Source organism: Natator depressus, chromosome 8 (genome assembly GCF_965152275.1).
Source record: "Natator depressus isolate rNatDep1 chromosome 8, rNatDep2.hap1, whole genome shotgun sequence".
Lineage (NCBI taxonomy): Eukaryota > Metazoa > Chordata > Testudines > Cheloniidae > Natator > Natator depressus.
This window is the reverse complement of record NC_134241.1, coordinates 65,250,781-65,278,327: the sequence shown is the minus strand read 5'-3', so window position 1 is coordinate 65,278,327 and position 27,547 is coordinate 65,250,781. Positions and strand designations below refer to the sequence as shown.

The window sequence follows — 27,547 nt, the reverse complement described above, 5'->3', positions numbered from 1 at the left end:
TAACCTTTCACCTCTGAAGTCCTCTGTTAGATCATAAACATACACTAATTTAGAGGTTTCAATTTAGTTTTGCATATTTGCTAACATCATGTAAACACTGCACTGTTGGCACCACTGGATCAAGTAATGGCAAGGGCATTTTACGGCCAATTTGAAGTGCACAGTTGGAATTACGTGGGCAAAAACTGCCCAGAATCTATCCAATACTATTCCCAACTGTAGTCCTTCACTTTCAGAAAAGGTTGGTAGTTCTTATGTCATACATGAGAACTTTTAGCTAAACAAATTACTACCATAAGCCTTCCGGAACAACAATACTGTACTATGGACTTCCATAGTGTCTAATCAATAAGAGGATTTTAAAGCATTTCATTAATGTAGCCAAGTATAAAATCTTACGTGCTGAGGCTCATCTTCTGCTGACATTGCATTGTTCACACATAAGGCTTCTAAAAATTTCTGCTTCAGTATAATATAGCGAAACCTGCACAAAAGAAGTGAAGTATAAGACACTAAAGATCTTAAAGCAGTAGCTAAGTAGTACATTCCACAGATAACTACAGTGCAAAGTTTTTGCTCTCAAAATGTAACAAGCCAGGCAATAAAATAATTGGTTCTTTTCAGAAAAGATGTCTTTTTCCAATGATTTACTTCCAGAAATATTACATGTTAAAATAATTGCTGGTTCATAAGAGAAAGATACACAGCCAGTATCCTCCTTTCTTGAATACCTGGGTTACTCTGATGTGATCTCAAAGAAAATAAATTTTAATTTTTTAAAATCGAGCACAATTCTTATAATATAAAGCATTTTAACCAGGCCAAGACACGTTACAGAATACTTTAAAGTCTGTAGTAAGTTCTAAAATACTTTCAAATAATTTTATACTGGATGTATAGATTGAAAAAAATCTATTAAGCCATACAACTGAAATTGTAAACTATTGTTCTCAGATTCAGTAGTTACAGTTTATTTTTCTAAAGACTTGAAAAAGTCTTATTCCAGAGATTTTCCACCTTGCCACATGATTTACGATGCTACTACCTCAAAGTTCATAATTTTACCTTTTCTTGTCAAATTTTTCCATACACTCAAGAGGCTGAATGAACTGAAGAACCTCATCCCACTGTCCATCAAGGATCAACTGTCTATACAAAAAGAAAGCCACTCATTAAATTTAGCTGGACATTTTTTACTTAACATTTTTACAAATGTAATTTACATATAGCTTGATGTACAGCTGATCAGCGAGCTTTGTAAAGTTAATGCTTTGCAAAGCAGACAAGATCGGATTTAAACAGAGATAAACGTAAAACCTAAATCCTTTCTCAATACTATCTTTGTAGCTACATACTCTAACACCACGAGGACAAATGATAGATACGTATGTATTTGTTAAGAGGTACAAGAGTATCTCTTCAGGTATCTGCTGCTTTTTATGTTTTTAGGGATTTCTTCCAAGATGCTTCATTCTTTCTCCACAAGTGAGATTTTAAAAGTCACCATACAAAACATGATTGAAGACATCCTGAAAAATACTGGAAATAAGCCTAAAAGTATTAACTGCCTTCAGGGGTTGTGTGTAAACAGAGCAGTTGTGCAGCAGGGCTCCGCATCTGCTTACAGTATTTATAGTATAGCACAATCAACTTTTCTATTGTGCTAGGCCCTGTACAAATACAAAGTGGACACAGTCCCAATGCTAGGGAGCAACGTATAAGGGAAGCATTTGTGAGAGCTCAGTTGGATCCAGTGGCTCAAAACTCCCAGGCAAGCAGAAGAGCCACTACTCCATCCAATAAGCTGGAATAGCAGGCAGGGCTGCATTTCAGCCTCATCCCCCGTTGGGTGGGTAAATACCATTTCTTCATGCCCTCACAGTGCTTTCCTCAGAAAGTCTATTAACTTTGGTAGGGAGAGGAAAATTTCACCTTAATGAATACTTCTGCTATCACTAAGAACCCACCCAAATTAAGGATGAAGAACCTCAACCGAGAATTTGTCAATTTACGTACCTATTTTTCATTATGCTTACTCAGCTTTAGCAGTATGTGCCAAAAACCCACAAGAACATCGTAATTGGGGGTGGGCAGGAAATGTTGTTAAGCAGATTTTAAATTTCACATTTAATGTTATTTAAATATAGTTGTATAAATAGTTTCCTATGCTTCCGGTAAGCTGTAAAATCCCTTAGTACGTATATTATAAAACTCATTTGTGCTTAATGGTTTCATCATGCAAACACCTATTTAGTAAATGTGAGATATTAGAAGTCTATTTATTGTGCCTCAACAGTAGCCACTTTTCCAACTGGAGGGTAATACTATGGGAATGGTGACAGCCTCAAAAGGAGTGCTAGAAGTATAACTACAATACTGGTGAGGGCTGGTCTACACTAGGAAGTTTTACCAGAAAAATTTGCCTTTTTGTCAGCACGGCAAAAATCCCAATTTAATCATCACAAATGTTAGGTCTATACTAAAACTGGTAGTCAGCCCTATATTAAGTTTTAGCCTGAGGGAAGCTGCTCAAGAGCAAGGCTGGAATATCTGTTCAGCTACAGATGAAAAAAAGAGCCCCGTTGGTCCAAGTCCAAACTACCAACATCCCCAACCTCACCCTCTCCCTTCCCCCTCACCAACCAAAAACAAACAAAAACTCCTCCCTGTATGAACTTCTTCCCTACATTTGTTGTAGGGTTTAGTAACCTATCTTCATACTTGTAGTCACCCAGGTCCTTTCAGTAAACATTTTGCTGTACAACATATGCCATCAACCCTGTAGAGTCCACTTCCACAGTTTGATGTTAGAGAAAATCTGAGCATCTTTTTGAAAGGCAGATGACATCTTCTGGAAAAGATTTGATTTAGAGACCAAGTCAATCACAGGGTTAGAAGGGACTGCAAAGGTCATCCAGTCTACCGCCCTGCCAAAATTCAGGATTTGTTGTGTCTAAACCATCCACGACAGATGCTCAGACAGTTACCAGAATATTTTATCAAAATATTTTTTGACATTTTTCATGAGTGTCTCAGGATGTTTTGAAAGCCCACCAACATCCTAAGTGCTTAAATGCTACACATAGGACAATTCACAATGGAGAAGCAATACTTGAAGAGAGAAAATGGTTATGGCAAAAATGACTCAATGCTTTTCATGGCAGTCAGCAGTCAATTGGTTTGGCTAGCGAACACATGGCCAGCAGATATTAAGTTAGTTTCTATTGTACTAATTATATAATAATTTCTACCTCAGAAAAAGCATGTCATCTGAGAACAGGCCATTAATGACTCCACTTTCTTTCTCAAGAGCCAGCATACTGATATGAAGTTTCTTCGAGTTCAGGAAATCTAAGATTAGTTTAATTATTTCAACTTCTTTTACATTCACTGTTTCTTCAGCAGTCATGATGGTAGCCTAGAGAGAAAAAACAAAGTAAGTAATATGGTCAATATCTTGTCTTATGCCTTGTCATCAAATGCTGTTGACCAGAGATTGCATATAAACGTTTGTTTTGACAATACTGAATATTGTAGTATTCCAAAATTGGTTAGTGGGATTTAGAAAATCAATCTCATGCATTTGAGCATGCAGCCATAACTCCGACTTGATCCTGAAACTGTGACTACCCATTTGTACCCTGAGTTCATGAAGTGGACCACTGAAATGAGCTGATCAAGAAGTTTTCAACTATATTTTTACCCTGGAATAAAATTTCCATTTGCAAGACTTCAGTCTCTTTCTCTCAGAAAAGGAAATACAAGATAACAGAATAGTATTTGAGTATTTAAGGTATGCATGAGATACTTTTATCCATGTAAGAGTTTATAATTATACAAAAGATACATGAAGAACAATTTTATGAGAGATAAGAAGCACTATCTTGATTTATTTTGCCATTTTGAAACAGTACATGGTAAGTAAGCCAGGACTTTCCATCCTTACTTTGTAAGGAGGCCTATTTCCATTGCAATGTTTTATGGGGAATCTAAATGTCAAACTTGACTCAAGACCCCTCCACAGAAGCATGGGCAAGCAAAGGCATACATCTCTATTTGGAAATCTGGGATAGCTTCCTAGTTCACTGGCTTATTCCTGCAAGATGTTAAATACCTCAACTCTCTGATATCAGTTAGGGGTGAGGGTGCGCAACATCTTGGAAACTCTACTCTAGAGCAATGGCTCCCATACCATGTTCCACTGGGAACTTGCTGGTGGTCTGTAGAAAGCTTGCAGATCACACAGTACCATCTTTTCAGGAGCTCTTCATTGCAAAGAGGAGCCCAGGGTGAACTGTAAGGGTATTTCTACATTGCAGTGGTAATGAACCTTCCAGCCTGAGGGGATCGAGCTAGAGTACTAAAAATAGCGACGTGGACATTGCACCTCAGGTGCTCAAGCCCACGTGACCTGCTGGATCTCTGCCAAGTCTCTGCAAAAGTCTCAACATCCAGTCTACTATTTTCAGTGTGCCATTAGCACAAGTCTATCTAATCAGGCTCGGAGGCTCACTCCCTGGTGTAGTATAGACCAGGGGTTCTCAAACTGTGGGTCACGATCCCAAAATGGGGTTGCTGAGGCTGGTGTTAGACTTGCTTGGGCCCAGGGCTGAAGCCCAAGCCCAAGCCCCACCACCCGGGGCTGAAGCTGAAGCCTGAGCCCCACCGCTCGGGGCTAAGGTTACATGCCCCCCAGTCAGGGTGGAAGCCTTTGGGCTTCAGCTTTGGCCCCCTCACCCGGGACGGCAGAGCTCAGGCGGGCTCAGTCTTTAGTCCCCCCTCCTGGGGTTGCATAGTAATTTTTGTTGCCAGAAGGGGGTCACTGTGCAATGAAGTTTGAGAACCCCTGGTATAGACATATCCTAAAAGCAGCTGGCAACAAGAGAGGAAAGTGAAGCTATTCTCAAGGACTGGAGCCATCAGTAGGAAAGAATGTCCAGGAAAACAGGGGACAAGAGAGCCAGGTGGCTAGTCTGCAGAGGACAAGGGGGTAATGAAGAGGAAAAGAAATATGAGTAAGGGAAGAGAAACAACCACAGAGAGTAAAATGAAAAATGTTGTGTGAAGTAGGGAGAGTTGTACTTTTTTCTCATCATTTCAAGAATGACAAAAAATATATTAGGCATATCTAAAATATACACTTTTCTAATATTACTTTTCCACATAAGTAAGTAATTGCAACTGGGATGTTAAATGACTGCTAACGGGAAAGGATGTGGTTCCCAAGTCAACTTCAAGATGTGGTGCATACTCTAGCGGTCCTCCACTTAGGGGCAGGTAATTACTAATCTACTTCCAATTTGGAAAGTATTGAAAATAGTAATCAAAAAGCAAGAGACAGAAATAAAAAGAAGTTTGCCATATCAAGTTTGAATAATCAGTTTAGCTTGATTTTCCAGGTAAAATGTGTTATGAGGGATTAGTGAACAGATGAACTATTTACCAGGCACAGTCAACAGGAAAACTGAAAGAATAAATACTTGAATCTGAAAGTTCTCGCTGTTCAGAGTAAACTTATGCTGCTGAATTCTAACAGATATGACAACTCAGACTTTTTTTTAATATTATACCAGTTAAATCATAGCATTTTCCATATTCTTCCTTTAGCTGTATGCCAGTTTTCTTTAATTGTTCCCCCCCCCCCCCGCCCCAGAACACTTGACTGGAAAAATTATTCAGTTAGAGCAGCCTTGTTTATTTTGGAGCAGTGTACATTTGGCTGTGCCACCTAGAATAGCCTGCCTTCTGTTAATATGACTAGTTTTAATTCATGTTTTAGTCACAGAAGGCTCTAGTCATCATTAAATATTCTAGTGGCTCCAATGGCAGGCACAACCATTATTTGGGCCTATGCTCTCAGCTGGCAAGTTTTTTTTTCTATTTAAGAGTCAGCTGGCTCACAGAACATTTTATGTAAATAATTACTCCTGGGAGAATTCTGCATCACTACGTGTGCACAGAATTCATGTCCCCCGCAGATTTCTTTGCTTCCCCGCAGAAATATGACTTCTGACAGGGGAGCAAAGGAAAGCCACAAGAGCAGTCACGCTCCCCTCTCTGGCAGCACAGGCAGGTCCGTTTGGGCACCTGGAGAAGCAAATAGGGACATAAATAACTACCAGGGGTGTGTGAAGGGGTGGGCAGTCATGCGTGAGAGAGAGAGAGAGAGAGAGAGAGAGAGACTCTGTCCCTCTCACTCACTATTGCGGCACGCTCGGCATGGAGGAGAAGGGCTTCTGGGTGGGTCTGAGGAGGTAGGCGTGGCACAGGCTGTTCCCTCAGGCAGAGCAGAACATAGCAGCCCGCCCGCTTAGTGAATTGTTCCCATTCTCTTTGTGAATTCCCCCAGTAGTATAAAACAGATGTAAAAGTTTTAAGGCTCCTTTACATGGCCAGAGTGGTGTAAAGTGCTTTAGTGATTAGAACTGGTCTAAATTTTTGGACTGAAAAAATTTCTTATCAAAATTTGCTCCATGAACTGTTTATTACTGACCTTTCCGGTGATGGTCAGTAGCCAATATAAATTGTGAGTTTGGTTCCCCAGCCCTCACTTGCTCTTCAGTGCCTATGATGTAACACTGAGCATATGGCTGGATATATCTGTGGACTAATAACTAGATATAAAAGGTCAAACCTAGTTACATTATTATTAGGCAAGGGGGTTTGGGGATTTCCTTCAACGCTCCCCACTCCCATTCTCTATCCACTGTATTTTAATTTAAATAAATTACCTAAATAATTGAAACCAGCATGATTATATTGTGATATTTTGACAAATAATATATGCAGAATTTTAAAATATTGTGTGCAGAATTTTTAATTTTGTGGCACAGAATTCCCCCAGGAATAAAATAATGAAAGGAAACAGAGTTGCATAGTTTTGTGTTTACTTCAAAAAGCTGTTGAATGGTGAGATGTCATTCCCTCCCTAATGCTGACAGATGCTCTTCTTTCATCATTATTCTAATTCTCTTTCTACAACTGGGAAAGGGTTTTTTTGGTCCTAGAAGATAATCCAGTCATATCTTTAAGAGGGAAGGAGGAAACTAACAACCTTATCAGAACATATACTGTAATACTGAAGTGTCAACACCTTTATCCCCAACCTCATCTTCCAAGGTAGGTCTCTAGACTTCAGATTTGCCTTTTACTATGTTTTATGATATTAGAGCTTTTATTGAACTATTGAATTTCCTAGCAGACAGGTAAAACTAGTCCCCAACCTTAAAATGAATCTCTTTACTAGGATATTACTAGTACAGTTCATGCAGAATAAGACCTCCAACTGAGCAATGGAACATTTAGCTTGGACTTTTGTTTGGATTGGATGGCACCACAGATCAAAGCTAAATAGGAGTACAGGCTCTACGTGCCTTCCACGACTGCATTAAAGTTAAATATTACACACCTTACTGATGCAGAAACCAATGTGATATACAATACCGTTCTTGGAAGTACAATTACATTAAGTGAAAGATCTAACAGCTGTGACAGTAAAAGAAGTTATCAGCACAAAAGACAACCACCACGTCTTTAAACCAGGAACAGTCCTGCTTCCGCAAACTTATTCTAGGAGAATTCTATGGCACTGCAACATGTAAAAGCAGCACTCATCTTCCACACAAGTAACTTCGATCTTTGAATGCAGGTGTAAAGTTCTACAGCTATACAATTTTTTTTAGATAGGGACTACAGAGGAATATTCATTCTGCATACCTTTAGAGATAAGAGAACTAACAATTTCAGTGGACCAACAACAGCTGAGCCCCATTTTGCAAACAAAATTGTCACTGACAACAAAAACGCCACCATATCATAATAAACTAAGCTACTGCATGAGAAATTTACATCTTATTACAATATGCAAAGAGAAAATCTGAGGTTTCATATAATCCTAGTCAGTACTTTAGAGTGTCAATGGTTTGGTAAGCGTTTGACACCAAAATAACTAAAATAAATTCATAATTAAAATAAATCAGTCGTATCTGGAACTAAAATGAGGAGCTCAGAGTGTCTTCCTTTTGAGCCAGCTTCCATTGGAACCAAAACGAATTTTGCCAGTGACTTCAGTGGAAGCAGGATTAGGTCCAAAACAGTCCAGTCCTGCAAGAGAACAAGTATCATCTGTTTCCAGATTTCATGGTACTTTCTTCAAGAGTAGGTGCATGCTCATTTAGTGTTCTTGCCAAATTCCAACATGGATAATTACATTTTGACTACTTACATTCTGCCTGCAATTGAAATAAAGGCCACTCAATACAATCCAGGAGGTCCTGAACATCTTGCAGGACAGGACCTAAAGACTGTTTATTGATTCATTGTCAGTTATGGCAACATTTTTTGGGCCCCATTTAAAAAAAAAAAAAAACACTGTTGTGGGACATTGAATTTCTGAGGAAAAGATGCACCATGCTGGGAATTCATTAACACGAGTCTGAAGAGACTGACTGAAAATGCAGATGAGAGGGATACTGCACAATTGCTAGTCTAATGGCAATGAGCCAGAATAAATGAGAGGTCTACTACAGAAAAAAATTTCATTTAATTGAAGGTTTTTAAGGATAACAAGAAAAAAAACCCCTCAGATTTACTACACTCATATGCATTAAACAGTCAAGTTATGCACTGGAACAATGAGCTGTAAAGTATGCAATATGAAAAATCCAGAAGTTTGCACACAGGATCTTGTGAAATGTGTGTTTATATATCAGTTTTTGAAAACATTATAGGTATTAAACACAGAGCAGCAGGAAAACTCATAGTTAGAGCTCAAGCTGCATCTTCATACCATCCCCCTGTGACACTGTATTGCCAGCACATATGGCACATAACGTCACCAATGATCTGATCAAGCACTAATACTCAAGAATGACTGAGGGACAGTGTTAGGTTTAAAATTCCTTTCTTTGCATTTATATCCCAAGCGTTCAGATTTCTGTGCTGGTTTTCCTTTAAAAAAATGTAAAACAAAAAAACAAAAAAACAGAGTATTATAAGTATTGGTAGGGCAACAGAATCAGGAAATATCTATTCTTGGGGGCATAATTTAAACTTAACATTCTACACAAGGTGTTTGCCGATAAATGGAATGATAACTCCAATTGTGCAAACTTGCATCTATGGCCTTTTAGTAGAGGTTACAAAAAGAACTTTGTAAGGGAGTTTTAAAAACACCAGATTTGTTCACATTTTAGATAGCAATGCATTTCTAAAATAAAATGTTAGTGCCCTTAGATAATGATCATTGACTGAGGGGCAGTCATACTGGGAATTCTTTTAGACTTTTGAAAGTCTAAAATAACGGATGTTTGTACTAGTTCTAAGCAACAGTTATTAAGGGATAAATAGACAATTAAAGAGAACATATTCTTAATTCTGTTTTGTTTTTTTAAAGACAATATTCACCCCCTTAATTTGTGTAAGAAGTTTTAAACTTCTGGCCTAAAAATATCTCCGACATACTCCTTTTATATTTTTTCATTATATTACAAATATTCCAGAGTCTCTTCATATATCTCTGTACACAGAAGAGCAAAATGCATTCAGAAGTCTAGTTTTCCTAACAGGTGTAAATAACAAGCTGTAAAACTATAAGCCTTTTAAAATGCAGACACTTCTGAAGAGACTCTCTCACAATAATAACTGTTGCAGCATAAACAACTTCACAGAAAAGAGCTCTGTAAGTAGTATTAAGGGAAAAAAAGAAAAAACATTTAAAATAAAAAAATAATAAAAAAGTGTTTACTTCTTGGTGTGAAATATTAGACACATTTTTATTCATTCATTCTAGAGTAACCTAGCCCCTGATTCTGCACTGATAATCTCCATGTGAGCATAGGAGTCTGTCCATGCAGAGAGTTCATTGCAGGATCTGGGCCCAAGTCATTAACTTGTGGATCCATTTTCACTCTGTCCTCAATTATTCTAAGATGCCCTAAAGAAAAGAGGAAATATTTAAAAAGTACATTCTCTGAGCCAAGTTTTTATCTGAATTAATCCCCATGAAATAGGGATATATAGGGTGAAAATCACTGGAAATCACTTAGCCCTTAGCAACAGTGTAATATAAAAATTCATATAAACTACATTACAATACAGGTACTACGATTTTAATTAAAAAAAACAAACCTGTGTATAAGGAGGAATTATACAACGCATTTTCCCATACCTGGCCCCCAAATGAACAGCGTTAACTCAATGGCTCAACTTTTTTCCATTCCACTGATCAGTTGTTAAAGTAAAGATTCTATCATGCACCATCCTCTCTCTCTTTCTCCACAACCCCATTGCTTAGCATCCAAGTGTTTCATATGGCAGACCACAAGGAGGTGCTCCAAGGCCCAGTTTAGAGAGACACAATATTACATACTTCATTAACATTTAAACTACCGTATTTGAAAACTGACCGGCAGATTTCCTTGCCTTTAATCAGTTTCTTTTACAACCTGAATGCTTTGTCTAGATTATACATGCACGTCACACAGAGAAGTGTATGATGGATGCCAAAAAAAAAAAGTGAAATTAAACCACACAATACTTGTATGTTGGTATAAAGAGGAAAAAGGAAACAATTTTTACTAAGAAAAATAATTGACAATCTAGCAACTAGCTAGTGTGTTTTGACTAAGTAGTCACTGGCACACCACTTTTACACATCAGCATACTTCATTCGTTTTTTCTCATGTGTATTTAAGAGTATTTTCTCCTTTTTGCTACTCAAAATCCTGAAACAATAAGGTACAGGTACTTAATGATACAGCATCAAGATACAGAAAATATTTCCAGAATGTTTACTCAGAAGAACTAAGAACATGTAGGACTTCATAGTGAGATTACTGTACTTAAATATTAAGGTTTAATGCACCATATTTATACATCCCATTTGTCAGCAGTAAAGGCACAAAAGAAACAGCATCTCGTTTATGTAAACACAAGGATGCTAAGAGTCGACACATTTTTATGTCCAAGGCACCTAATTATAGGAGACTTGCCCTGTGACGCTACAACAAAGGGAAATCAGTACTTAGATGCCAGGATCACAACAGAGGAATCAGGCTAGAACCACACTGTCCCCTTGCTATTCACGGGGGAAATGAACCGGGGCTGCAGGCCACAGAACAGGAACACGCACCACATTTAGACTGGAGGATACCGGGGTGTGGGGCGGGGTAGGAGAGAATGCCAAGATGAATGGGCTTTCGCCAAACCAGCATCAAAGCAGCCAGGCTGTTGTCTCGCCTGTTCCCTTCAGCACCACCCTCCGCTCCACTGTCTAGCAGGAGACTTCCTCCCCTCCTCCCCATGACAGGGGGTCCTGTCATCCCCTGGGGCTTCCCCGCTTCAGAGCTCCCGCTGTCACACACACCCCCAGACTCTCTTCTACCCCCCCTTTCTCTGACAGGCCCGCCGCCACCCCACCCCAGCTCCTGCTCCCACTCCCCTCCTCCCGCCCCTCCACGGTTTGCTCCCTCCCAGACACTCTCCTCCCCCGTTGCCTGCCATCACCCCATCTCGGGAGGTGCCAGCCTGGCCCCCGCAGGAAGGGGTCCCCAGCAGGCCAGGACTCTCCCTAGGCAGCCCGAGGTTGCTCCCCACGACGCCAGAGGGGACCCACCTGAGGGGGGTCCGGGGGGCCCGGACGCAGAGATAAGCACGGAACGGATGGGAGGGACGCAAAATGGCGGCGGGTCCCTGGCCCAGGAATAAGGGGGTCCAGTTCGGCGTCTGCCCCGACCCTACGGCTCCGCTTCTGGCTGCTCCGGCTCCCTGACTGCGGTTGTCAAGCTGCTCCGCCAATCGGGGCCCGGCAGCGCCGCTCCTCAGGCCCCGCCCCGCGCCGGTGCGAGGTGACCGCGCAGCCGCTGGAATGGAAACGGGAGACGGGGAGGGGCAGGGGCGGCTGCTCCGTGGGGAGGGGTCAGGGATGGCGGGGGCGGGGGAAGCCGGGTGCATCGGTTGCCCGCTGTCCTAGGAAGTTCTGAGGAGGGGCTGAGGCTGCTGGGCGCCCGCCTGGGGCCGTGACAGGAGCGTTGGGCGGGCCCCGGCCGGGACCCTCTGACACCCGCTGCTGGTCCGGACGGAACCGATGGGGAAGGCGGAAAGAAGCGGGCCCCGCTGCAGGCGGCTGCGGTGGGGAAGGAGCGTTACCTGCACCCGCGGCCTCCCCGGAGTACGGACGTTGCGGCTGGAAACACGAGCTCGCCTTGAAGGCAGCTGCGAAAACGGTTCACGTTTTAGGACAACGCAGAAGGAAAAGTTCTTCTGAAGTGGTCACTCGGCTTGGAGCTGGGAGAGAGCTGTGCAGCCCCAGAAACTAACCCTGGCTAGCAGGGACGTATGCATGTTAATGAAGGAAACTCTGCCGGGTAAATTACTTAATGTGTCTGCCTACGCTTCACCACCTTGTAAAAGATGGTTCATTTTCCTAAATGGTTTGCCATGGCTCTGCCTGGATTCTGCGCTGCTGCACAGTTCACCTGCTCCTGGCACACCGCAGAGCATCTCTGTAGCACTGATTGTCACCTTGAACATTTCCCATCCCTTGCATTAGTCTGGGTGTGCACCGACCAAGCAGGTTTAGTTGAGCCCAGACTTGTAGGTAGGAGTTGGAGACTAGTGTATCTGGAGGAGAGGCAGATCTGCAGAGGTTTTGTGGCTAAGGTACTGGACTGGGACTTAGGAACTCTGGATTCTGTTTTCAACTCTGCTATAGCTAGTAAGGGGTAGCTTTGGACAGGTCAGTGTGTCTGTGCCTCACTTTCCCGTCTGTAAAATGGTGATAAAAAAGAGTTTCCTGCTTTAGAGGGGTGTTGTATGGATAACTTCATTCATGTTTATGAGGTGCTCAGGTATGTGGTGAATCACATGGAAAAATATATAAATAACCTAGCAGCCAGGAACAAAAGATTCCTCCCATGTCAGACCCACTGCAATCAGCAAAGGGCAGGTAGACCACAAATAATGAGCTATCTTGCTCATAATTAAAAGTTGCTGGCACTTGGATTTGTTTTGATCTTCTTTGTAAAGTATCTTGTTATAAAACAAAGACCGGAAAGTGTCAAAAGGAGGGTATGATCAAAGCACAAGGCCTCTTAGCTAACTGTCCTTAAATATTCAATGAGTTGAACACCAGTCAGTCTGTGGGTGTAAATTGTTAGCAAAGCAGAGCAGTTTCTACGTAGAATGCTGTGGTTTTTTTAATGTGTTGGCCTGGAGGCAGTGAACATCGGCAAAAATTAGGGCAGGGCCCATGGCATAAGCAAATTGCAATAAGGGATTGACAAGGAAGATAGATTTCAGGTCCAGTGACTGCCAGGAAAGCTCAACGTTATTAGACTTATTTATTTATTTATTTCTGTGCTGCATATCACCATAGTATTCTTTTTCACTGTCCACATATATAGAGTAAATATGTATACAATGATAGCATATGTATGCCTCCAAATACACATCATGAAAATCTAGTCTTGAATGTATTTGCGTTGGGGATGAGTAAAGTATTGCCAGCTGCATGGTGAGTTCCTGGACCTCTCTGCCATCACAGTAAGAGGTGGGGAATCACTTGGCTTTTCCAGAAAAGAACAATGCTCCCTACTACAATATGCATATGTAGGGTTGGGAACCCTAGCTGGCAGACCACATGCCTTTAAAGCTGTGGAGCACTGGTGGTCAGGTTATCCATCCCACCTCCTTTGCGCTTACTATTGTATAAGAAGAAGAATGGCTGCATGCATGTGCAGGGGATGTGGGAATTAAGATGCACTCTATGTGTCCTCTTTTTTCACACACACCCCCGATAATGGCTCCATAAAAATGTGCCTTGAAACCTTTGTTTTATTACTATATAGCTCCTTAATCTTTTTGTGGTTTGGCTATATTACTGTAACACTGTTTTGTATGTATAATACTTGCTTAAATATCTTTCAAACTACTGAAAAATCACCTACAATTAATATAGAACAGATGCACTTGTTTCCCTTGGGATAACGCATTATGAACACCAAACAGTGACAGGGTGCGCTTACAATCATATTTCCCTTGCTCATGCAGTGGAGACTTATGGCGTATTGGCAATATATTTAATTACTAGATGTGAGCCCCCCGGTTTTCAGGTTAGTCTTGGAATGTTGTTCTGCTGTCTTCTCACATTTTCCTGTGTGCTACAGCAAATCTGTTTTGCCTTATTTAATTATGGTAACGATCTTTAAAATCTTGAACTGAGGCAGACCACTTCATTCTTGAGACCTTTAATTGGATGAAATAAATAATTGTTTCCATTTATTAGAGATTTTCATTTTTCAGTGCCTCTTATGTATATTTCAATTTCTTAGTATTAATCAGTCACATGAGATGGGGTGCAGAAGGGAGTGCTTTAGAGTATTTAGTGCAGCATTTAAAAAACACAAACCACAAAATGTACCAACACCACATGGATAGTAATAGATATTTCTCACTTCTAACCCTTACAAAATGGACATATATAACAACTCTGTGGTGAAGAGGGTAGAAGAATGGGAAAATATGACCATCTAAGAGTTTCATTGGAGTACTGGAAGGATTACCACTGATTTCAGTATAGTAGGATTGAGACCTCCCTGGGTCGCTGATTCTGTGAGGCGCTCAATAGCGCACTGAGTCACACCCTGAAAGAAACAATTTGTTTCTGTTTTATTTAGAAACAGCCAAAATGTACAAGAAAAAATAAGTCTTTCAACCCTCTTATCCTATTCTCTTTATTTTCTAGAAAGGAATACATAAAAGGATGCCAAACTCTTTGTCCTGTGAAGAGTGATGCAGACAAAGTGCCAGCTACTCAGCAGTGACTTTGCAATTGAAGGGCTATGAATACACGACTTTCAGGTCCTGGAAGGAAGCCCTTCTGTATGATTACAGTTCTGATATCACATCGCATGTAACTTGACTCTCAGGTAAGATAATGAATGTGTCCATTTACATGTAAAAATATCACTCAGATTCAGAGCTCCCTCATCTCTCATTGGAGTGAATGGGCATTGCAGGTGTTTATTATCAGAAAATATAATGATTTTTAAAAGAATTAAATGCACCATTTAAAAGAAATGTACATATTCTGCAATACATCAGCAACCTGATGGTGCATAAGGAAATGAAAGTGACTATAAACAAATGGGAACTGGACCTGTTTAGTTTCACTGGCCAAGCTGAGAAAAATGCAAAAAGGTATCTATTAGCATAAATTTTGAAAAATGCATTAATTTTAAATGTTATTTCAGTTTTAATCAGTCAAAGCATTAGCAAAAACACATATGAATTAAAGGAAAAGTCTATCTTGATTTTGTTTGTGGCTAATCCATTAATACTTCGGTGGAGTATGTGGAGGCACAGGTCCTTAGTGCAGATGATTTGTCTCCAGTGGAACCCCTGAGACTCAGTCTTTTGTATTGGGAGTAAGCCTCCCCACCATGCACACAGAGGATGATGAAGAAATTCTGAGTTCAAAGTGGTTACACTTCCATGTGTGGGAATTACCCCTGTGTGGGGAATACAGGCTCCTTAGTCAGGATAGACCAAATCCCTGCAGACTTCTGTCCTCAGAGAAGGTGCAGTTAGCTTCCTTTGAGAGGTCAGCCTAGAAGAACAACAGAGCCTGGATTTGCAGTGTTGTTGTAGCTGTGTTGGTCCCAGGATAGTAGAGAGACAAGGTGGGTGAGGTGATTGGACCCACAGACATTGGTCCAATAAAAGACTTTCTCACTTACCTTCTCTTCCGCAAAGGAGCTAGAATTGCTTAGAGAGCCTTCAATGAAACTAGACAACCTTTAGTTCATCTTTGTATTAACAATTCCAGTTTCGAGGTAGATCAAACGACAAAAGATAATCTGCATCCAGATCATTTTAATAACTGTTGACTTGTGTGCTCTTGTCAGGTCTTGTTATACCAGGAGTTAGGTCTGTGATGTTGTGGGAAGGATGAGGCAAACGCTGTTTGATGCATAAAGATTAAGAGCTAATAAAGTACATATTGAGCTTTGAAAGACTCCATTATCAGATTAGCAGTGACATAAAAACATACGTAGCTATTACTGCTTATTTTTGTCAGTCTATGTATACATAAAGCTCATGTATCATAGACATAGTACTTTGTGATGCATCTTATGCGGGTCACAGAAATTCCTTTCAGGATATCTGCTGCCTTCTTGCAGATCCAAGTAATGACAATTTAAGGCTTGTCTAAATGGGAAGTCATTCCAGAATAGCTATTCCTGATCAACTGTATCCGTGGATGCTCATATTCTAGAATAAAGTGCTTTATTCTGAATTAGCTTAATCCAGAAAATAGATAAAGCACTCTTATTCCAGAATAAGAACATCTACAGTTGGAGTTAATCAGGAATAGCTGATGTATTTTAAATTCACACCCTACCTTATTCCATATTAACTTTCATTTGTAGACGAGGTCTTATTCTTAAATATATATCACATCCACATGTTTAGTGAGTTTTGGGAAGAGCTTGGAGGGATTTCTTTTTGTAAAATTTCTTAGTAGAACTGTTTCAGAGTAGCAGCCGTGTTAGTTTGTATCCGCAAAAAGAAAAGGATTTAAATTTTGTTAGTCTCTAAGGTGCCACAAATACTCCTTTTCTTTTAGTAGAACTGTTAATTCCACTTTCCTGCCCTCTATCTCAAGGTCCCATAGCTTGATCAGTCTTTCTGGCCTATCATTATGTCCAGGGATCTTAGAAATCCATTTGCCACAGAAGAACGCAGAATTTGTGTCTTTACAGAGAATCTTTAGTTTTTACATTTTGTGAAAAAATAAAAACATGTATTAACTAAATTTTACTAAAAGTACCAATGTCCCTTATTTAATGCATGCAGCCTCCCCCTCTTGTGGTTGATTTTTGAATGTGCTTTAAATTTACATAGCTAAACATATAATAAACTGCTTCTGATATATACAGCTTAGTGTTTTAATGCATCTCAAATTTCACTTCAGCCGCCCAATGTAAGTTAATTAAAAGTTATGAAAAGATGCCAGAAACTTTAAAAATCATTCTTGAAGACAGTGTCATTGAGTTTGGCAAGGGCAAATTTCATGTTGATGTTAATGTGCTGTTCTGTAGCGTATGCAGCAGTGCTGTAAATTTCATTCGAAAGCAAACGGTTGTGGAACATATGGAAAGCGCTAAACAAACTGAATGAAAACAAAAGGCTGAAACGGTAGGGCCATTGACAACGGTAAAGAAACAATATACTGTGTCTAGATCACTCCAGCATTTTTGTGCATTTAAAAAAAAAAACAATTTTCTGACAATAGAGAACAGACATAGAAGTATTTGGTATATGTAAGATATACACATTGCAATTCTATTAATTTTATTAAAATGATTGATGGCACTGGTAGACTTTGAACTTGCTTGAAAATTGTAAATATATCAATAAGACATTGTGTTCAACTGATCCCTATATATATAGTGGCTAGGGCAACTAAAGTTCAGTGTTTAATTTTAATCATGCAAAACACAGATTTTTATGTTTTTTTTTTATCAGAGAATTTTGTTTTTTATATCACGGAAAACTAGGATCCCTGAATATTGCTCTTCAGTTAGCCAGGGGAGTCACTAAAGAGTAAGGTCTGAAGAACTCCCTCTCTTAAAAAACAGAATTGAATGCTTTGGATCCAGTGTTCCCAAATCTTGCTGGTCAGTGAGGACTCCCCTAGACTTTGAAGGCCAAATTGAAGGTGAGTCGTCTTCTGGCCCTTTCATTGTTTTTGTGTGGCTCCCTTGGCTTACTTAGCTCTCTTAGGGTATGTCTACACTACGAAATTAGGTCGATTTTATAGAAGTCGATTTTTAGAAATCGATTTTATACAGTCAATTGTGTATGTCCCCACTAAGCGCATTAAGTCGGCGGAGTGCATCCTCACTACCGTGGCTAGCATCGACTCATGGAGCGGTGCACTGTCGGAAGCTATCCCACAGTTCTTCCCACAGTCTCCGCTGCCCATTGGAATTCTGGGTTAAGCTCTCAATGCCTGATGGGGCAAAAACATTGTCACGGGTGGTTTTGGGTACATGTCGTCAGTTTTTCCTCCCTCCCCGTGAAAGCAACTGCAGACAATCATTTTGCACCTTTTTTCTTAGGTTACCCGTGCAGACGCCATAGCATGGCAAGCATGGAGCCCGCTCAGCTCACTGCTGCTGTTGCGAGCATTGTAAACACCTCGCGCATTGTACTGCAGTATGTACAGAACCTAGCTAAGAGACGGCAGCACGAGGACGATTGTGAGAAGAACATGGACACAAACGTTCCTGAAAGCACGGGATGTGGCAATTGGGACATCTTGGCGGCAGTGGGGCTGGTTGATACAGTGGAATGCCGATTCTGGGCCCGGCAAACAAGCACAGACCTGAGAGTCCACATAGTCTTGCAGGTATGGGATGATTCCCAGTGGCAGCAAAACTTTCTCATGCCACTTTCCTGGAACTCTGTGAGTTGCTTTCCCCTGCCCTGAAGCACAGGAATACCAAGATGAGAGCTGCCCCGACAGTTGAGAAGCGAGTGGCAATAGCCCTGTGGAAGCTTGCAATGCCTGACTGCTACTAGTCAGTCGGGAATCAATTTGGAGTGGGCAAATCTACTATGGGGACTGCTGTGATTCAAGTAGCCAATGTAATCACTGATGTTCTGCTATCAAGGGTAGTGACTCTGGGAAATGTGCAGGTCATAGTGGATGGCTTTGCTGCAATGGGTTTCCCTAACTGTGGTGGGCCGATAGACGGAACGCATATCCCTATCTTGGCACCGGACCACCTTGCCAACCAGTATATAAACCACAAGGGGTACTTCTCAATGGTGCTGCAAGCACTGGTGGATCACAAGGGACGTTTCACCAACATCAACGTGGGATGGCTGGGAAAGGTGCATGACGCTCGCATCTTTAGGAACTCCGGGCTGTTTGAGCAGCTGCAAGAAGGGACTTACTTCCCAGACCAGAAAATTACTGTTGGGGATGTTGAAATGCCTATAGTTATCCTTGGAGACCCAGCCTACCCCTTGCTTCCATGGCTCATGAAGCCATACACAGGCAGCCTGGACAGTAGTCAGGAGCTGTTCAACTATAGGCTGAGCAAGTGCAGAACGGTGGTAGAATGTGCCTTTGGACGTTTAAAAGCTCGCTGGCATGGTTTGCTGACTAGGTTAGACCTTGGCACAACCAATATTCCCATTGTTATTGCTGCTTGCTGTGTGCTCCACAATATCTGAGCGAGTAAGGGGGAGACATTTATGGCATCAGAGAGGCTTTGAAAACCAGTTTCACGACTGGCCAGGCTACGGTGTGACAGTTGTGTGTGTTTCTCCTTGATGCAAACCCGCCCCCTTTGTTGATTTTAATTCCCTGTAAGCCAACCACCCTCTCCCCTTCCATCACAGCTGGCAAAGGAAATAAAGTCGCTATTGTTTTGAAACCATGCATTCTTTCTTTATTAATTTTAAAAAAAGGGAGATAACTGATAAGTTAGCCCAGGTCGGGTGGGGGAGGAGGGAACGACAAGGGCACATTGCTTATTGTAGCCACGTGGCTATGGGATGACCCCTCCCCCTGCCGCGTGGCTATGGGATGATCCCTTTTAGCCAAGCACAAACAGCCCAGCATGAACGGGGTCCTTTTACTGTTCCCTTACAAAAATTCCCCTATTTCAACCAGGTGACCACGAATGATATCACTCTCCTGAGGCTAACACAGAAAGATAAAGACCGAATGTTGCTTGAATGCAACCAAAACCCAGGACCATTTGCTGCCATGCTTTGTGCTGCAATGATTCCAGACTACTTGCTACTGGCTTGGTGTGGTAAAGTGTCCTACCATGGAGGACGAAATAAGGCAGCCCTCCCCAGAAACCTTCTGCAAAGGCTTTCAGAGTACCTCCAGGAAAGCTTCATGGAGATATCCCTGGAGGATTCCCGCTCCATCTCCAGACGCGTTAACAGACTTTTTTCAGTAGCTGTACTGGCCGCGAATGCATCCCAAGTCTTTAGGGCAAATCAAACATTAAACACTATTGCTTTTAAACCCCGTACTGTAGTTACAAATGTGCACTCACCAGAGGTGCCTTCTCCATCTTCAGGGTCTGGGATCCTGCCTTGGGAGGGTATTGGCTCCAGGGTGATAAAAAGGTTCTGGCTGCCGGGGAGAACGGATTCACCGCTTGCCTGCTGCACGTTCTCCTCCTCCTCCCTGTTGCGTGAGACTCCCCCCTTGCAGGTGCCCACGGACAGTGGTGGGGTAGTGGTAGGGTCTCTTCCCCCCCCCGCCCCAGAATGCCATGCAGCTGATCATGGAAGCAGCATTTATGGGGCTCTGATCTAGAGCAATCGTTTGCCTCCTTTGTCTTTTGGTAGGCTTGCCTGAGCTCCTTGACTTTCACACAGCACTGCTGTGTGTCCCTGTTGTAGCCTCTGTCCATCATGCCCTGTGTGATTTTGGCATATATATTAGCATTTCTTCTTTTTGATCAGAGTTCTGTCTGCACAGATTTTTCTCCCCATACAGCAATCAGATCCAGTGTCTCCCGTTCGCTCCATGCTGGAGCTCATTTGCGATTCTGGGGGGACTGTATCGTCACCTGTGCTGCTGAGCTCACCACGCTGACCAAACAGGAAATGAAATTCAAAAGTTCCTGGGGCTTTTCCTGTGTACCTGGCTAGTGCATCGGAGTTGAAAGCACTGGCCAGAGTGGTCACATTGGAGCGCTCTGGGATAGCTCCCGGAGGCCAGTAACATCGATTTGCATCCACACTACCCCAAATTTGACCTAGCAAAGTCGATTTTAACACTACTCCTCTCGTCGGGGAGGAGTACAGAAGTCAATTTTAAGAGCCCTTTTGGTCAATGGAATGGGGTTGCTTGTGTAGACGCATTCATTATAAAATCGACCTAACATGGCTAAATTCGACCTAACCCTGTAGTGTAGACCAGGGCTTAGATTCATGCTTATTGTCAACATGTAACTTACACAGCCCAGTGAGAATGACTGTGAGGGAATCTTAGCTGGTGTAATTCACAAGAAGATAGGAATGTACTTGCTTTTCTTTCTAGCAGGAAGGTGTAAGTTTAAAGTAGCCCCATCACTAATTGTAACTTACCTCTTCTTCTGGCTCCTCTACATGTGAGAAGCCCTCTTTAAACTGCCTTTTACATCAGTAAGTGTAGGTGAGCAGGTCTAAGAGTCTGCATGTACCTCACTTTACCCGTCAGCTTTGATTCCACAATGGTAATGTTTTGATCTTTTCCTAGAATTGCTGTGTTTAGCTATAGAAAAACTAAATTGTGATTTCTTTATAAGAAAAGAGAGAGAAGCTGTGGAGGTATAGAATGGTTTCCTTTAAATTGTTGGACTTCTATAAAGTCCAAATTTAGAATAAGATAATTTGAAGTCTTGTTTAAAATGCAGGATACTTGGAATGTCACAGTTTGAAAAGCTTAGCTAACTAAACATAAGCTGACAGTACACTCGGAAGGGGTTATGGATCTCAAGGTCACACTTTATGGCCACACTTCTTTAAGGACTGCTTGCTCAGCTCTCAAAAACACTAGAAAGTGGCAAAGAAATGCTGTTTTAGTATCAGCGATGATACAACTAGATAGGTCTGCAAGGGCCAAGGTTTTAACATCTTTATTTAATAAAAATAATAGAGCAATTGGAAAAAGGTATCTGCAGATAGCTAGGGCTAGATCCTCATCTACAGGCAAGATATGCTCTGCATAGCTGTGGGTCGGGAAATAAAGGTAGTTCTAAATCACCATGTGTTTCCCTTGGTCCCAGGGCTGGTCCTCTCCCTGGTATAACTTAGAGCTGAGCCACAGTGGTGTGCTAAGTTACACTTAGCTGCCTATCAACCAAAAGGGTCATTCTGTCTGCTGAAGATCACTGAGGTGTAGAGATATAAGAATGGCCATACTGGGTCAGACCAAAGGTCCATCCAGCCAAGTATCCTGTCTGCCAACAGTGGCCAATGCCAAGTGCCCCAGAGGGAGTGAACCTAACATGTAATGATCAAGTGATCTCTCTTGCCATCCATCTCCACCCTCTGACAAACAGAGGCTAGGGACACCATTCCTTACCAATCCTGGCTAATAGCCCTTAATGGACTTAACCTCCATTAATTTATCTAGTTCTCATTTAAAACCTGTTAGAGTCCTAGCCTTCACAACCTCCTCAGGCAAGGAGTTCCACAGGTTGACTGTGCGCTGCGTGAAGAAGAAAACCTGCTGTCCATTAATTTAATTTAGTGGCCCCCAGTTCTTATATTATGGGAACAAGTAAATAACTTTTCCTTATTAACTTTCTCCACACCACTTATGATTTTATATACCCCTATCATATCCCCCCTTAGTCTCCTCTTTTCCAAGCTGAAAAGTCCTAGCCTCTTTAATCTCTCTTCATATGGGACCCATTCCAAACCCCTAATCATTTTAGTTGCCCTTTTCTGAACCTTTTCTAATGCCAGTATATCTTTTTTGAGATGTGGGGACCACATCTGTACGCAGTATTCAAGATGTGGGAGTACCATGGATTTATATAAGGGCAATAAGATATTCGCCGTCTTATTCTCTATCCCTTTTTGAATGATTCCTAACATCCTATCCTCTTTTTTGACTGCCGCTGCACACTGCGTGGACGTCTTCAGAGAACTAACCACGATGACTCCAAGATCTCTTTCCTGATTAGTTGAAGCTAAATTAGCCCCCATCATATTGTATGTATAATTGGGGTTATTTTTTCCAATGTGCATTACTTTACATTTATCCACATTAAATTTCATTTGCTATTTTGTTGCCCAGTCACTTAGTTTTGTGAGATCTTTTTGAAGTTCTTACAGTCTGCTTTGGTCTTAACTATCTTGAGCTGTTCAGTATCGTCTGCAAACTTTGCCACCTCACTGTTTACACCTTTCTCCAGATCATTTATGAATAAGTTGAATAGGATTGGTCCTAGGACTGACACTTGGGGAACATCACTAGTTACCCCTCTCCATTCTGAAAATTTACCGTTTATTCCTATCCTTTATTCCCTGTCTTTTAACCAGTTCTCAATCCATAAAAGGATCTTCCCTCTTATCCCAGGACAACTTAATTTACGTAATATTCTGCCCCTTTCTTGCAGGAATTCTCTCTGCTGCAGGCAGTGGAGTTAGTGGATGGCATAAAGCTGCTATGCCATCTGTGAAACCTCTGTGAAGCTGGTGCGCATGACAGCCGCCCTTCACACAGGATAAATGCAAGAAGCAGTTAAGCGCCTTTTTGGAGTAGGATAGCTGAAAAAATAAGAGCCATCCCCCAACACACATGCCTCATGCAAGGCTGGTGAGAAACTGAACTATGGGGGAAGAAGGGTTTTGCTGGACATTGTTTGATGGAAGTGTTTCTGGGAGTAGGACTGCATCAAAGAAATATCTTTTGTATTCATCAATTTCTCCTCCTAACAGAAACAACCCATAGGATTCTGAATATTGGGTAACTGCTGGCTAACTGTTCAGGCCACAAAAAGCAACATCCCCCACCTAAAGGGACTATTTAGGAAGCCAGTTAGGATGGCTTCCTGGGTACTTGAGTGGAGCTAAGAATGAGGCTCATAGAATCTCTCTGTATTTAACCAAATTGTGAGGAGAGTAAGAAATTTTAACAGTGTAAGTACACTCTGAGAGCTACCAAGCATCCCATTTGCCCTTTATAGCCAATGAGATTTTCAGGGTGTTCAACATCTATGAAATTCAGGTATTTAAAGTAGTTCTGCCAATTTAAAAGAAAAAAATGGACTTCAAACTTTTGGGAACAGTGATGTTCTTATTAAAATAACTTTATAGTGTTTAATTGTCTTCATTTTTTATGTTCTCAGGCTTCAAGAACTATCCAAATTGTATTAGTAGAGTTTCATGGTGGAATTAGAATTCCTATGAAACGTTGAAATATATGAATGAGCATCCATTTGACCTGATTTAAGTCCATTAAATAGATCAAATAAAAATTTGCCTATTTTAGAATTCATGTTTTTATGTGGGAATGTTCTCTAATTCTAAATTACAAAATTAAAAAAATTTCAGTCATGAGAAATAAAAATTGTTTTTCAGTGCTTTGAAAGTCATTGACAGACTGTCTGCTGGTAGTTAGCTAACAATTTGTCCCCCAGATTTGCAGATATGGCGGAGAACAAAAATATCCCAGGGCCCATTTATCTCCTCCACAGATTATTCCTTTGTATAAAAGGAATTTCCTGGGTTTGCACTCAGTAGGCTTTTTTACCTCACTGTTGTGTTTAGAGAGTGGAGTATGCGATCTTGCAGAATGAGTAGACGCCTCAGGCCAAGGAACCAAAATATCTCCTATGATTTTCCAGGACCATCATGCAGAGGTGATTTTGCTCTTTTTTGTAAAGATAATGGTCCCTGAAGAAAGGTTTTTATAGTGCATATTTATAGAAATAATTTCCGACAGACCAAAGATTAAATTTAAATTTCAATTTAGAATGTAAAAGGTCTATCATGGGCTGTGTGATTAAAATGTAATTGTGTTGGATAGGAAGTTTCTGACTCTTTGGTTACATGGTCAGTCATGCTGACAATTACTGTATGCAGTAGTCAGCATAGATACATTATTTCACCTGACGTGGCAGCCTGGCCCCAAAATCAAGTTCACGGGGATTTACCTTACTTTCATCTGCTGTAGTGAGAGAAGAAAATTATAAATGAATAAAAAGGATACAAGCACTGTAAACAAAAAAATCCACAAACCACATGCCAACAGAAATGCATCCAAGTATTCTAGAGATGATTTGGCCATCACTGTTATCATGTTAGGGTTTAATAAGCCTAGACAAGGAATCCACTGGCAGTAGGTTTAACAGTTGTCTTGATGATTCAATAGCAGTGACTTCACTTCCCATGGAATTAAATTTTCTGGAATATAATCACCACTTCTGCTTATTTTAAAGTCTTGTTTGAATGAGGCCAAACATCACCTTTTAACTTTGTGTGGTAGGCCTCAGATCTGGAAAAAGGGGATGTGTGTGTGTCCCTTTATTCCAGTTCCTTATTTTCTTGCAGAATTCACTTTTTAGTCCATTAGATTGGTAAAAAGATGCTGTCCTATGGTGGTGAACCAGCAGGCTCTTTCTGCCATGACCAGATTATCTGCATATTTTGTTGGAATATCTCTGGTGTCTGTTTCTCCAAGATTAGATCATCTTTGTTTTTGTTTGCAATGCAAGAATTTGAATGTGATCCTGCACCTGGTTTTCAAGTTGTTGTAATCAAAGTTAAACAATTTATTTACTGCATTTATAGTTTTATCATACTTTTCTTCTGCTTATAGCTTTGTCATCTTGAAGCACTGCTTGATCAAGGTGGTTTAGGTACCTTCTTACAACATTCATGCAGGAACTTCAGCCCTGATTCAGTGATGGACCAGAACATTTTTAAGTGCTTTTCTGAACCAGTGCCTTATTTTCCAGTGTTTTATCTAGTGATGTAACAGCCATTAGATTTCCTGGCTTCTCATATTTTTAGCAGCTCCATAAGCAAAGTTTCCTCTTGCTTTTTATGAACAGGTGACCTGAGGTATGATATATCTTGGTCAACAGCAGGGAGTTGAAACCTCAGTTGAGTCTCTAAACCTGGCTAGAAAAATCCATCAGAGAGTTTTAAATTTTGTAAATTTGGCAGCCTAGCCCCAAAACCAAGATCACTGGGATTCCAGAAAAGTATGCAGAAGAAAGACCATAAAGCTAAAAAACAAATGCAAGATTCCATCAAATGGGCATAGGTTAGCTCAAAGTATTTAAATTGCTAATTTACATATCTGGAAAAAGTTAACTTAATTTTTCGAAACTTCTTCTGACCAAGATATACACCACAATTGGGAAGTACAAGTGATTTCACAAAAAGCGGACAACTTTTAAGAAGCCTTAGTTCATTCAAAAGGCGGCAGCAGCCCTTCTGTGTTGCAACACAGATAACCGGGAACACTTCACCTCATGTTCTGTCCTTTGTACCATTTCCCCTTTAAACAGCAATCAAGTACAAGGCTTCATTTTATATTGAAAAACCCTCCACAGGCTGAACCAAAGCTGTTGACATGAACACATTATGCTGAATGATAACCTCCCAAAATTAGACCAATCCTTTGGAACAGTGAAAGTTAACAATAAGATTGGGACTAGTGTGCATGGGAGATGCAATTATCTTGGCAACTGGCCTGCAACTGTGAATTTACTTTTGGAAGAGATTAGGATTACATTTCATTCTTGAAGGCAAAGAGTTGTTAAATCCAGTTCTTTAACAGCCTTCTTCTGATAATAGAACACTGAGTTACATGTTAAATAAAATAAACATAAATGGGGGATGAAGAGAAAATAGAAATCTCTATAAGAAAAGGAGTACTTGTGGCACCTTAGAGACTAACCAATTTATTTGAGCATAAGCTTTCGTGAGCTACAGCTCACTTCATCGGATGCATACTGTGGAAAGTGCAGAAGATCTTATTATATACACACAAAGCATGAAAAAATACCTCCTCCCACCCCACTCTCCTGCTGGTAATAGCTTATCTAAAGTGATCACTCTCCTTACAATGTGTATGATAATCAAGTTGGGCCATTTCCAGCACAAATCCAGGTTTTCTCACCCCCCCCACACACAAACTCACTCTCCTGCTGGTAATAGCTTATCTAAAGTGATCACTCTCCTTACAATGTGTATGATAATCAAGGTGGGCCATTTCCAGCACAAATCCAGGTTTTCTCACCCCCCCCACACACAAACTCACTCTCCTGCTGGTAATAGCTTATCTAAAGTGATCACTCTCCTTACAATGTGTATGATAATCAAGGTGGGCCATTTCCAACACAAATCCAGGTTTTCTCCCCCCCACACAAACTCACTCTCCTGCTGGTAATAGCTTATCCAAAGTGACCACTCTCCTTACATTGTGTATGATAATCAAGGTGGGCCATTTCCACCTAGATTATCATACACAATGTAAGGAGAGTGGTCACTTTGGATAAGCTATTACCAGCAGGAGAGTGAGTTTGTGTGTGTGTGTGTGTGGGGGGGGGGGGGTTAAGAAAACCTGGATTTGTGCTGGAAATGGCCCAACTTGATTATCATACACATTGTAAGGAGAGTGATCACTTTAGATAAGCTATTACCAGCAGGAGAGTGGGGTGGGAGGAGGTATTTTTTCATGCTTTGTGTGTGTATAATAAGATCTTCTGCACTTTCCACAGTATGCATCCGATGAAGTGAGCTGTAGCTCACGAAAGCTTATGCTCAAATAAATTGGTTAGTCTCTAAGGTGCCACAAGTACTCCTTTTCTTTTTGCGAATACAGACTAACACGGCTGTTACTCTGAAAGAAATCTCTATGTATTTTTTTCTAAAATTTGTAAGGTGTTCAGCTACCATGATGAGCATGCTTTGAACAGATAAATAAATTGATTAATCACACTTTCAGTTTATATTTAAACATAATACGAGAGAGCACGAGAAAATGTATGGTTTTTGGCCA

The 27,547-nt window shown here is 41.0% G+C and overlaps 1 protein-coding gene and 1 long non-coding RNA gene across 5 annotated transcripts in view; one reads left to right on the top strand and one right to left on the bottom strand.

Annotated features, from left to right (window-relative positions):
- WDR47 (WD repeat domain 47) overlaps positions 1 to 11,810 on the bottom strand; it is a 36,639-nt gene extending 24,829 nt beyond the window's left edge. Inside the window, exons 1-4 of one of the 4 annotated variants that reach the window (XM_074961195.1) lie at positions 11,615 to 11,810; positions 3,252 to 3,418; positions 1,066 to 1,149; positions 400 to 484 (exon numbers count right to left, since the gene is read on the bottom strand). In XM_074961195.1, coding sequence (XP_074817296.1) covers positions 400 to 484; positions 1,066 to 1,149; positions 3,252 to 3,409 — 327 coding nt within the window. In that variant the 5' untranslated portion in view covers positions 3,410 to 3,418; positions 11,615 to 11,810. The remainder of the gene's footprint in view (positions 1 to 399; positions 485 to 1,065; positions 1,150 to 3,251; positions 3,419 to 11,614) is intronic. The other 3 variants (XM_074961197.1, XM_074961194.1, XM_074961196.1) reach the window with 3 other exon arrangements.
- Positions 11,811 to 11,963: 153 nt separating this feature from the next.
- Positions 11,964 to 19,417, top strand: LOC141992302 (uncharacterized). The gene is made up of 4 exons (XR_012640569.1): positions 11,964 to 12,365; positions 14,744 to 14,927; positions 17,530 to 17,722; positions 18,126 to 19,417. It is a non-coding gene; the product is annotated as an uncharacterized LOC141992302 (long non-coding RNA).
- Positions 19,418 to 27,547: the final 8,130 nt, after the last annotated feature.